Source organism: Bubalus kerabau, chromosome 10 (genome assembly GCF_029407905.1).
Source record: "Bubalus kerabau isolate K-KA32 ecotype Philippines breed swamp buffalo chromosome 10, PCC_UOA_SB_1v2, whole genome shotgun sequence".
Taxonomy (NCBI): domain Eukaryota; kingdom Metazoa; phylum Chordata; class Mammalia; order Artiodactyla; family Bovidae; genus Bubalus; species Bubalus kerabau.
Genome location: NC_073633.1, coordinates 50,307,241 through 50,319,886, shown reverse-complemented (window position 1 = coordinate 50,319,886; position 12,646 = coordinate 50,307,241). Strand labels below are relative to the sequence as shown.

The following is a 12,646-nucleotide window of genomic DNA, read 5'->3' as shown; positions in this document are numbered from 1 at the left end:
GCAAGGAGTCTTAGCCTCTGGACCACCAGGAGGCATGCATGAGTGCTCAGTTGCTCAGTCATTGACAACTTCATTTATGACCTCATGAACTATAGCCCACCAGGCTCCTCCGTCTATGGGATTTCCCAGGCAAGGATACTGAAGTGGGTTGCCATGCCCTCCTCCAGGGGATCTTGCTGACCCTGGGATTGAACCCACATCTCTTGCATCTCCTGCATTGGCAGTTGGGTTCATTACCACTGGCCACCTGGGAGGCCCTAGTTAGAGAGCTAAAGGTGCTTAAAGTACTTAAATTTGTAACAATTTCATTTCCAATGTCCTGACTCTTTGCAATAGTATCAGAAACTGGGGGATTTGGGTTTTGTTTAGGAGCCTTCATTTGCTGGATTTGAAGATTAAGAATTTTGGTGGTCTCCCATTTAGTCATTCATTTAGTGTGCAAGAGAGCTAGTTTGTCATATTAAATCTCAAGTGGACAGTTTCCCATTCTATTGTGGTCCTTTTTAGTAGAAGGGAAAGCTCCCAGTTCAGCTCATTAATAAACATAGAGTTGAAAATTTCTCAGGTGGCATCAACATGTTAAGGAAGACCAGAATTTTTTTTTTAATTTGAATTTGACTTAATATTTATGAACAGATTCACCAGATTTTTCTGTGCAAACCTGAATTTTGTTTCGATTAACAGGCTTTGAAAAAGCCCTAGGAATTGCTCAGTGAAGTTGCTTAGCAATAGCTCAAACCTGATCATATAGTAAGTTAGTGGGCTGGTCTCCCAGTCATTATTCTAGAGACATTTCAGGATTTTCCCAATTAGAAGTTTTCCTCCAGTGCTGGGCGTAGCTTTCACCAACATGTATATGAACTAGCTAATTTAAGCCAGGGAAACCTGTTTGGTAAATTTGAGTGATTATATTAAATTGCTCAGCAAATCTGTGAGGATCTTCCATTACTTTGGGAAAATCTTTGACAATGGCTTACAGTTCAGTATAAGGGAATATAAGAAATTAGAGGTTTAACCTCTGAATCCTGCTCAGAAGGCTTAATTTTAAAGGGACAGGTTTTAACAATTTGAGAAGAACAGGGAACTGGGAGAGTTTCAGAAATGGGGTAAGTTCCAGGAGAAAATCTGTATGAGGGAACCAAGGGCATGGAGGAGGCACAGGCAGTATAGAAGGGAGGCACAGAGGCAGAGTCTGGCCCCAGGAAACCAAGGGACAGAGACAAGATGGTGCTGAGGGTGGAGGGTAAAGGTTGGTGCTGGAAACAGACATTTGAGTCATTAGATGTGAAGAAATAACAGCAAAAGGTACTGAAGAAAAGCAAGCAGAACAGCAAGAAGAAAATCAGGCCAGAGTGGTATCCTTGTCCTGAAGACCAAATGAAGAAAATGTTTCAAGAAGGAGATGATGAAAGACTTCCCTAGTGGCTCAGTGGTAAAGAATCTGCCTACTAATGCAGGAGACACGGGTTCAATCCCTGGTCTTGGAAGATCCCTGGAAGATGCCAAGGAGCAACTAAGCCCGTGCACCACAACTATTGAGACTGCGAGCCCTAGAGCCTGTGCTCTCCAACAAGAGAAGCCACCGTAATGAGGAAACTGCACATGACAACGAAAAGTAGACTCAGCTCTCTGCAACTAGAAAAAGCCTGAGCAGCAGTGAAGACCCAGCAGAGTCAAAAAATAAAAGTTTAATAAAAAAGGAGAGTGGTCAACTGAGATGATTGGATGACATCACCTATTCAATGGACATGAACTTGGGCAAACTCCAGGAGATGGTGAGTGACTGGAAGGCCTGGCATGCTGCAGTCCATGAGGTCACAGAGTTGGACACGACTTGGTGACTGAACAGCAACTGAGCAGGCAGGAAGCTACTAGATCCCTGAGAGAAAGAATATACTTAGTGGAAATGGTGACAACGAGGGCTCTGGAGGTAAAATTTGCTTTTCCAGCTATTGCGCCAATATCAGTCTTGATTGCACAACTGTTTTGAACTGTCCTCTGAAACAAAGTAGTGCTGCTTTGGCATCAAGTTGTCTTAACACTGTCACTCCTGTGACTTGGGGGAACCTGACTGCTGCCTCATACCTAAGTCATTTCCCCTTTACTGTGTTCCCGTGTTGATCACCTTTAAGAAGGGAGAATACTCAACACTCTAAAACTTAATAATGGTTAATGAGATTATGTCTGTGAGGTCCATGGTAAATACGCAGATAACTACCTAGAGAAACACAAAGCAATACTTCTACTTTTAGCATTATTATTATCTTTAAATATGCCAAGCCTTTCCTTATTTTGTGAACACTTATTCAAAATAGGGAACTTTCTCAAATGAAAACCAATTTTTCTCTTTCTCTTCAGCCTCTTTGCTGCCCTATAGTTAGCCCCTAATAGTGAAACTAGGTCTGTTAAGTGTTATTTTCTGCTTTTTCCTTCCTGTCCTCTTATTCACCCAGCTGTCTCAAGCCAGAACCTTGTAGGAAGAGAGTTATATTTCAGAAAACTGTTTGCTCTGACATTTAAACAAGCTTCCATTTTGTTTTTCCATATTAGAATTTTTTCTCTTCCCGTTGTCCACTTCCAGCACTCTGTCTGACCTGTCATCTTTTCAGCTCATTCATTATTGTTAAGGTTTGCAGATTATACCAGAGGAAGGAGACAGATTTATAAACGTGTGTTCCTGGCCAGCTGTTTCAAGAGGAGGAATAACATTCTTATTATTATTGTATACCTGCTCTCTGTATACAGCTGTGCTCATCTGCCCTTGTTAATGAGGCACCTACTTCGAAGTCTTACCTTGTCTAGAAATAAATGGATTCTGCTCCTATTCAAATTGGTTATCCGGTAATCAGATCAGGTTATCATTGGGAAGAGACATCCATATGAATTCACTTTGCTAACAGCCAGAGAGAATTTAGCCCAATTGCTTTCTTAGGAGGTCTGTCTGTGTATATGCACACACACACATACACACACAGAGCTGAATCACTTTACTGTACACTTGGAACTAACACAACATTGTAAATTATACTTCAGTTTAAAAAATAAATATATGAGAGGAAAAAAAAGAAAATGGTTAAAAAAAAAAAAAATCCAATTGACTAAACCAAAGTTCTTTCCTGCCCTGATTTCATTAGATTGAGATTTTCTATTAGGATAATCTTTTTTTTTTTTTTTTCAGCTGCCTTGTCTGTTCTGGTTATATGATAGAGCATTCTAAAATATGATTCCAAAGAGAACAGGAGCATTAAAAAAGTACCCTTGATAAGGAATGACTGTTACTTACAGTCATTTAAATTTTTAAAAAACTCAATACATTGGATAAATTCTATCCTGTATGTTGTAGTCAAAGAAAATATTATAAGTTGCAAAAATCAGAAACAAAGTGAAAAGAATATGAAAGATCAGTATGAGTCCTTAGGAAAAAAAAATAATGAAAGAAATGGCAGAAATTTAAAATACAATAGTAAAAGTGAAAATTTCCTAGAAGATGAAGGAAATCCCTTAGCATCAAAAGACAAAGAAATGGGAAGTAGGTTGGAAAGATAAGAGGATTAGTCTAGAAGGTCCAAATAGGAGTTCCAGTAAGCAAGAACAAGCAACAAGTGTAACTAATAAGAAGACAAAATTAACAAGGATGTGCAAGATTTGAAAACCATTTATCATCAACTTGATCTGTACAGGCCACCCAGCAACTGCAGAACATACATTTTGAAATATTCTTTTCAAGTGCCCATGGGATATTCTTCAAGATAGGCCATATTTTATACCTAAATTGATTCTCCTTAAATTTAAGAGGATTGAAGTCATATATAGTATGTTCTCTAACTACAGTAGAATTATATTAGAAATCAGAAACAAAAAGATAGTTGGAAAATTCCCAGGTATTTGAAAATTTGACAACACTTCTAAATAAACCCAGAATTTAAAAAAAAAAAGGGAAACTAGAAAATGTTTTGACCTGAATGATAATAAAAACATATTAAAACTTATGAAATGCAACTAAAGTGGGCTATGAGGGTAATTGATACCTTCAGTGCTTATATTAGAAAAGAAAAAAAGATCTAAAACAGGTGTTGGCGAATGTTTTCTATAAAGGGCTAAATAGTAAATATTTTAGGCTTTGAGGGCCGTATCGTCTCTATGACTCACACTCAGCTCTGTCCGCCTTGAGGTGTGAAATCAGGCATAGACAGTGGATAAATGAATAAATGTGGCTATGTTCCAATAAAACTTTTATTTCTGAGCAATATCTGAATTTCATATAATTTCAGATGACATAAAATATTATTCTCTTTATCATTTTTTTCTACCACTAAAAATGTAAAAACCATTCTTAGCTTGTTAAAGATACCTTTAAAATATTTCATGGTAGAATGTTCATGACCTTGTGATAAGACATAAAAATCACAAACCATAAAGGAAAAGCTTAATATATTTTACTTCATTAAATATAAAACTAACCAAAAATAATTTAGAATTAAGGCAAAGCAAACAAACAAAAAGTCCATGTCAGGGAATTCCCTGGAGATCCAGTGGTTAGTACATCACTCTCGCTGACAAGGGCCCACGTTCAATCCCTGGTTGGGAAACTTAAGAAATCATTAAGCCATGCAGTGTGGCCAAGGGAAAAAAAAAAAAAGGCAAACCAAACAAAAAAAGGCCATGTCAGACATTTTATATCACGTTAAATTCCAGATGGATGAAAGAGTCAAATATAAAAATTCAAACCATAAAAATACTAGGAGAAGCCATAAGAAAAAAAAAAAAACTGTTAATGAAGTGATGGACTGGGGAAAGCCTTTGGAAATATGACAAAAATTCTGAAGCCATAAAAGACTGATAAATCGAACAACCTAAAAGTAAAGAATTTCTGCATAGCAATAACCACCATTAACAAATAACCAATATTTGTTTTTGCGACCCCATGGACTGCAGCACGCCAGGCTTCCCTGTCCATTGCCAACTCTCGGAGCTTGCTCAGACTCAGGTCCATTGAGTCAGTGATGCCATCCAGCCATCTTATCCTCTGTCATCCCCTTCTCGTCCTGCCTTCAATCTTTCCCGGCATCAGGGTCTTTTCCAATGAATCAGTTCTCCCCATCAGGTGGCCAAAGTATTAGAGCTTCATCATCAGTCCTTCCAATGAATATTCAGGACTGATTTCCTTTAGGACTGACTGGTTGGTTCTCCTTGCAGTCCAAGGGACTCTCAAGAGTCTTCTCCAACACCACAGTTCAAAAGCATTAATTCTTTGGCACTCAGCTTTCTTTATGGTCCAGCTCTCACATCCATACATGACTACTGGAAAAACCATCGCTTTGACTAGACAGACCTTTGTGGGTAAAGTAATGTCTCTGCTTTTTAATACACTGTCTAAGTTTGTCATAGCTTTTCCTCCAAGGAGCAAGCATCTTTTAATTGCATGGCTGCGGCTACCATCTGCAGTGATTTTGGAACCCAAGAAAGTCTCTCACTGTTTCCATTGTTTCCCCATCTATTTGCCATGAAGTGATGGGACCGGATGCCATGATCTTGGTTTTTTGAATACTGAGTTTTAAGCCAACTTTTTCACTCTCCTCTTTCACTTTCATCAAGAGTTTCTTTAGTTCTTCTTCGCTTTCTGCCATAAGGGTGGTGTCATCTGCATATCTGAGGTTATTGATATTTCTCTTGGCAATCTTGATTCCAGCTTGTGCTTCATCAAGCCTGGCATTTTGCATGATGTACTCTGCATATAAATTAAATAAGCAGGGTGCTAGTATACAGCCTTGACATACACCTTTCCCAATTTTGAACCAGTCCATTGTTCCATGCCAAGTTCTAACTGTTGCTTCTTGACCTGCATACAGGTTTCTCAGGAGGCAGGTAAAGTGGTCTGGTATTCCCATCTCTTTAAGTATTTTCCACACAGTCACAAATAAGAAAAGACTATAATTCAGTAGAAAAATGAGCAAAGGATATGAACAGACACTCCACTAAAAAGGAAATACAGATGTTTCATGCAGGTATCTTGTAATGAAATGATATACAAACTGATAATAAAAAACATGACATTAAAAGTACATAAAACACTATTTGTCTCCTATCAGACTGGCGAAACCAAAAAAGTCTGAGAACACTGTATTGCCAAAGGGAAAGAATAACAAGTGTTCTCATGCACCAATGGGTTTATAAATTAGTACATCCTCTTTGAGGAAAAATTGGAAGTATTTATGAAAAATCCAAATACAAATACTCTGTAAGTAGCAGTTTTACTTATGGGAATTTACCTTACAGACATATTCTATAATATGTAACATAAAAGCATGTGTTCAAGATTAGTTATTCAGCGTTATTTGTAGTTGCAGAAGAGTGAAGCAACCCAAATGTTCATCAACAGGGAAGTGGTCAAATCAATGATGGTACAGTTTGAAATCATGCATATGCAGCCATTGAAAAGAATGAAGTAGTTCTATGTGTGATCATATAGAATGATCCAAAATATATGGTTACATGGGAAATGTGTATAATATTGGTGTACACTGCTACCATTTGAGGAAGAATATATAAACATATTTGCTTATAAATATATAAACTACCTCTAGAGGAATACATGGATATCCATGGATGTTTCTGAGTAGGGGACCTGAAAAGCTGAAGAATAGTGACAGGAAGAACACTTCATTTTATCTTGGGTTTGTTTGCTCTTTTTTTTTTTTTTTTTTTTTTTGGCTACCTTTTAAATTTTGGAATGTGACTGTATTATTTATTCAAAACCATTTTAAAATAAAATGAACATGTCAGGAATGTTCATTATGATGTCATTTAGAGTGAAAATGTGCAAGAAACATCTAAATTTCCATCAATAGGATGTATAAATTGTGGTCAAGTCATGCAGTGACATACTTGAGCACCGTTAAAACAAATGGGTTAAGCTCTTCATGTCAACACTGATATATCTCAAATTTGTAATGTTAAGTGAGAGAGGTAAGTTATACAACCAGCATGATCCCATCATTGGCAGGTTTGAAAATATAGTCAACAATGCTTTTCAGCTATGATATTTTGTTCTTTAAAAAAGAAATTTGTTGCAAGTATAGCATAAAAGTATAGCATAAAATCTTATAAATCCAATGAACTGGTACATGGGCACATGAGCTTTTTAAGTTAACCTTTGTATTTTTTAGTGTATTTGAAATGCATAGTTTTTTAAAAGTTAGGAAAATGTACCTTAACTGGACCTTGGAATCTTTGCAAATGTTCCCATCCTAAGGGCCCCTGGTAGTGTTGTAGGCAGTTCCCGTGGAACTATTCCAGCCTAATGCTGTTTGGCCCGTTGGGACATACAGCACCCCCTAAACCCTCCTACAAGAGCTAGAAAGCTACTCAGACGGAAAACACTCTTCTCAGTGGCCAGCAGCGTTCCTTCTGTGTGTATCTGAGTCTTCTTGTCTTTCAGGGATGTTAGTGGTGAATGTAACGTGGAGAAACAAGACTTACGTAGGTACACTTCTTGACTGCACACGGCACGATTGGGCACCCCCAAGGTAAGCACGCTACAGCCTCTGTCTGAACCACCCTTATCAGTAATCTCTCATACCTTTATCTTGTTAGAGTTGGATAGCTTTTAAAGGACACTCAGCTTTTAAAGGACAGTATGGTATAAAAACAAAGGAAGGCATCGTATTCATCTGGCATTCAAGAAGAATAAATCAGTTAGGTGTTGGTTTGGGTAGGAACGGTGAGGAGATCCTGTTTAAGCCTTTATCTAGAATGACTGAATTCTGGCTTCTACCTAAAGTCATCTCGAGACAAAGGTCAGAATCTGACTGTGGGGGAACAAGCATTCATTGATGATGTTTTTTGATAGTAGCTATCTCTCAGAAGTTAAAACTCAAGAACATTTTCAGTTTCATAAGCTCCTTTAGACAATCTGGATTTCACAGAGATCTTTCAAGTTGCAGTTGGCCATAAGACTGATATTTCTGTGAATTTCAGCTAGTTCCTATTATTAATTTCCAGTTCATCAGGGTTGGGGGAACCCAATCTCAGGGAATAATGTATAGCTACATGAGGTAACATCCTAGGAGCTCACCAGTAATGCAGTTAGCATGTTTTCAGAAGTTTCTTTAACAAATGATATTCATCGAAAATGATAGTTACCATTTGGACAGTTCTTCTGGAGGCTGCAGCTAACCTGGTTTGAAGGTAGCTTCTTTTCTTAATAATATCTTGTTGTGTTTGTCATTTGCCAAGGTTCTGTGACTCTCCCACCAGTGACTTGGAAATGCGCAATGGTCGGGGTAGAGGCAAACGCATGCGTCCCAACAGTAACACGCCTGTCAATGAGACAGCCACAGCCTCTGACAGCAAAGGGACCAGCAGCAGCAGCAAAACCCGAGCAGGCGCCAATAGCAAAGGCCGTCGGGGCAGCCAGAATTCTTCAGAACATCGTCCACCTGCCAGTAGCACCTCCGAGGATGTCAAGGCCAGCCCTTCCTCTGCTAATAAGCGGAAAAACAAACCCCTTTCAGACATGGAGCTGAATTCTAGCTCAGAGGACTCCAAAGGGAGCAAACGTGTCCGTACGAATTCCATGGGCTCAGCCACTGGCCCCCTCCCTGGGACCAAGGTGGAACCCACTGTTCTAGACAGAAATTGTCCTTCCCCAGTCCTGATTGATTGTCCCCACCCTAACTGCAACAAAAAGTACAAGCACATCAATGGACTTAAGTACCACCAAGCTCATGCCCATACAGATGACGACAGCAAGCCAGAAGCAGACGGAGACAGTGAGTACGGAGAGGAGCCCACCCTCCATGCAGATCTCGGGAGCTGCAATGGCGCATCTGTCTCACAGAAGGGTTCCCTATCCCCTGCCCGGTCAGCTACCCCCAAAGTTCGGCTCGTGGAGCCCCATAGCCCTTCTCCTTCAAGCAAATTCAGCACAAAAGGCCTCTGTAAGAAAAAGTTGAGTGGGGAAGGGGACACAGATCTCGGGGCCTTATCCAATGATGGCTCTGATGATGGACCCTCAGTAATGGATGAAACAAGCAATGATGCTTTTGATTCTTTGGAAAGGAAGTGTATGGAAAAGGAAAAATGTAAAAAGCCCTCTAGTTTGAAACCTGAAAAGATTCCTTCCAAAAGTTTAAAGTCAGCCCGGCCCATCGCCCCTGCCATTCCCCCACAGCAAATTTATACCTTCCAGACAGCCACCTTCACGGCAGCAAGCCCAGGCTCCTCCTCAGGCTTGACCACCACTGTGGTCCAGGCCATGCCCAACAGCCCCCAACTGAAGCCCATTCAGCCCAAGCCCACTGTGATGGGAGAACCTTTCACAGTCAACCCTGCCTTGACTCCAGCCAAGGACAAGAAAAAGAAAGAGAAAAAAAAGAAGGAATCTTCAAAGGAACTTGAAAGTCCTCTGACCCCTGGGAAGGTATGTCGAGCAGAAGAAGGCAAAAGCCCATTCAGGGAATCATCCGGAGATGGGATGAAAATGGAGGGCCTCCTGAATGGCTCCTCAGACCCCCACCAGAGCCGACTGGCCAGCATCAAGGCAGAAGCTGACAAGATCTACAGCTTCACAGACAATGCTCCCAGCCCTTCAATTGGAGGCAGTAGCCGCCTAGATAGCACTACCCCTACCCAGCCCATGACCCCGTTACACGTAGTGACCCAGAATGGAGCTGAAGCCAGCTCAGTCAAAACCAACAGCCCTGCATACTCTGACATTTCTGATGCTGGGGAGGATGGAGAGGGCAAAGTGGACAGCGTCAAATCCAAGGACCCTGAACAGCTGGTCAAGGAAGGGGCCAAGAAAACTCTTTTCCCCCCTCAGCCACAAAGCAAAGACTCACCATATTACCAAGGCTTTGAAAGTTACTACTCTCCAAGCTACGCACAGTCCAGCCCAGGGGCTCTGAACCCCAGCAGCCAGGCAGGAGTGGAGAGCCAGGCTCTGAAGACAAAAAAGGATGAGGAACCTGAGACCATAGAGGGAAAAGTGAAGAATGATGTCTGTGAGGAAAAGAAGCCTGAGCTGAGCAGTTCCAGCCAGCAGCCCTCCGTCATCCAGCAGCGTCCCAACATGTACATGCAGTCCCTGTACTACAACCAGTATGCCTATGTGCCGCCCTACGGCTACAGCGACCAGAGCTACCACACCCACCTCCTGAGCACCAACTCCGCTTACCGACAGCAGTACGAAGAGCAGCAGAAACGGCAGAGCTTGGAGCAGCAGCAGCGAGGACTGGACAAGAAGGCCGAGATGGGCCTGAAGGAGCGGGAGGCAGCTCTCAAGGAAGACTGGAAGCAAAAGCCGTCAATTCCACCAACTCTCACTAAGGCCCCCAGCCTCACGGACTTGGTGAAGTCAGGACCCAGCAAGGCGAAGGAGCCAGGGGCGGATCCTGCCAAGTCAGTCATTATTCCCAAGTTAGATGACTCCTCCAAACTCCCCAGCCAGGCCCCAGAAGGACTTAAAGTAAAGCTGAGTGAGGCCAGCCACCTAGGCAAGGAGGCTTCTGAGGCCAAGACAGGTGCCGACTGTGGCCGACAGGCAGAGGTGGATCCAATACTCTGGTACCGACAGGTAACTGTTTTGGAAGGAAATGGAAATACTGTTGGATAGTCTTTCTCTCTTCCTCATAAATCAGGGCCGTCCTTGTGTAGGGAATCAACATAGTACAGATAGCAGGAGAAGAAGTCTATAATGTTAGGGATTCTTTACCTTTGTAAATCATTTTAATGTTTTTTTAAAAGCACTTTTTACACCAGTGAAAGAGGTTTTTCCCATTTAACAAGCGAGGCCCAGGTAAGTTAGCTTGATTTGTCTGGAGGTACTCAAGACTTCACCAGCAGAGCCAGAACCGGAACCAGGTATCTAGTGAAGCCTAATCATGTCTCGTCCGCTGTGTGGTTCCCACGGAATGAGGAAGGGTGGTCTCTCCAGTTTTTAAAGTAGGCGGAAGCACACCACTCAGACTGAATTACTCTCGATAAGATTTTATAGGCAGAGTTAGAACTAAGAGCTTGGTCTTACTTGTTTCTCTGTTCATGAGGCTTAGGAAGGCCCCCTTTGGTGCTGCAGTTAGCCCGCCCTCCCTGAGCGGAGCGGCTCCTACAGCTCCCTGCCCCCAGACTTGCTCTGAAGAAGGGAAACCACCTCAGTATCCTTGGAGCAGTAACAGCTTCTTCCAGTCACTCCCCTCAAATGCTTGTTTTCTCATAGAGAAGACCCCCCCAGTGGATTTTCCCTATCTTTCCCCACTTTTATAGTCTTTTGTTGGGGGGAGGGGACAGGCATTTAAGCAGGGGGGACCATACTTGATTTTGAACGAAGATCAGTAGAGGCCAAGATCCCGCAGTGCCCCAGGAGTCTGGTATTGTCTGCTCTGCACTGGTGTTTCTATTGGGACCTTGGGCTTGAAATCTCTCTCTGTCTTATCTGTACAACACTCACATCATTCTGTGATTGTTGCAGGAAGCAGAGCCCCGGATGTGGACATATGTCTATCCTGCCAAGTACTCGGACATCAAGCCAGAGGATGAGCGGTGGAAAGAGGAGCGGGACCGCAAACTGAAGGAGGAAAGGAGTCGGAGTAAGGACTCTGTTCCCAAGGAGGATGGGAAGGAAAGCACAAGCAGTGACTGCAAGCTGCCCACATCAGAGGAACCCCGCCTTGGGGGCAAGGAGCCCCGACCCAGTGTCCACGTGCCTGTGTCCTCCCCTCTCACGCAGCACCAGCCCTACATCCCCTACATGCACGGCTACTCCTACAGCCAGTCCTATGACCCCAGCCACCCCAGCTACCGTGGCATGCCCGCCGTGATGATGCAGAACTACCCAGGTACAGTACGCAGCCCAGCTGCTGCTCCGGTCACTGGGAAGGGAAACGAAGCAGATTTCAAATCCAGTTTTCTTGCTCAGCTTTCTTGCTAAGGCTACTGAGGCTCAGGTAGATGGTAACTCTGATGTGAATGTGGTATTGTGGTCACTCCAACCCTGAGCTCCTTGAGTGACCCCTGCTTACAGTCTGTGGGACCATGCCTTCCTCCCTTGCACCAGGTGGAGGGTTGACTCTGCAGTCAGTTTTCGTAGATAACTGAAGGCGAAACCCTATCTACCAGAGGCATCTTCCCTCAGCTGGGATTTTCCAAACACATACTTTAAGGACTTAACCACTGGCGGTCCAGCTGTTAAGACTCTGCTTCCACTGCAAGGGGGCATGGGTTCCAGCTTGGTCAGGGAACTAAGATGCCTTGGGGTATGGCCAAAAGAAAACCACATACTCTATATTTTGCCGTGTGCTAGACACTGGGGGGAATATAAAAGAAATAGAGAAGACTACTCCAGTCCCCTCAAGGAGCTCACAACTTAATTGCAGCAGGAGAGACACATGGAACAAAGTAAAATTCACATCAGGAGAATGCATGTATTCATTTGCAAGATCATGTTTAGCATAAAGTTAGCAGGCAGTCAGGGAGGGGAGGTCCAGTGAGGGAAAGGTTCAGTTTGGGAAAAATAAGCTCTTATACTGCCATGAAGTATAGAGGAGGGGAGGGCAGCACAGAGTAGGAGTTTAAGTGTTTTTGAACTAGTCAGAAGAAAATGCTTCCTTTACTCACTTATCTCTGTTGCCTGAAGAGCCCTTCTTTCACT

General features: G+C 42.6%; 1 protein-coding gene across 7 annotated transcripts in view; it reads left to right on the top strand.

Annotated features, from left to right (window-relative positions):
* The window catches only part of ZNF609 (zinc finger protein 609), a 202,892-nt gene that overhangs the window by 184,606 nt on the left and 5,640 nt on the right, over positions 1 to 12,646 (top strand). For all 7 annotated transcript variants that reach the window (XM_055537662.1, XM_055537659.1, XM_055537661.1 and 4 more), the window contains 3 exons: positions 7,439 to 7,526; positions 8,236 to 10,576; positions 11,468 to 11,834. In XM_055537662.1, the coding sequence (XP_055393637.1) occupies positions 7,439 to 7,526; positions 8,236 to 10,576; positions 11,468 to 11,834 (2,796 nt within the window). The remainder of the gene's footprint in view (positions 1 to 7,438; positions 7,527 to 8,235; positions 10,577 to 11,467; positions 11,835 to 12,646) is intronic.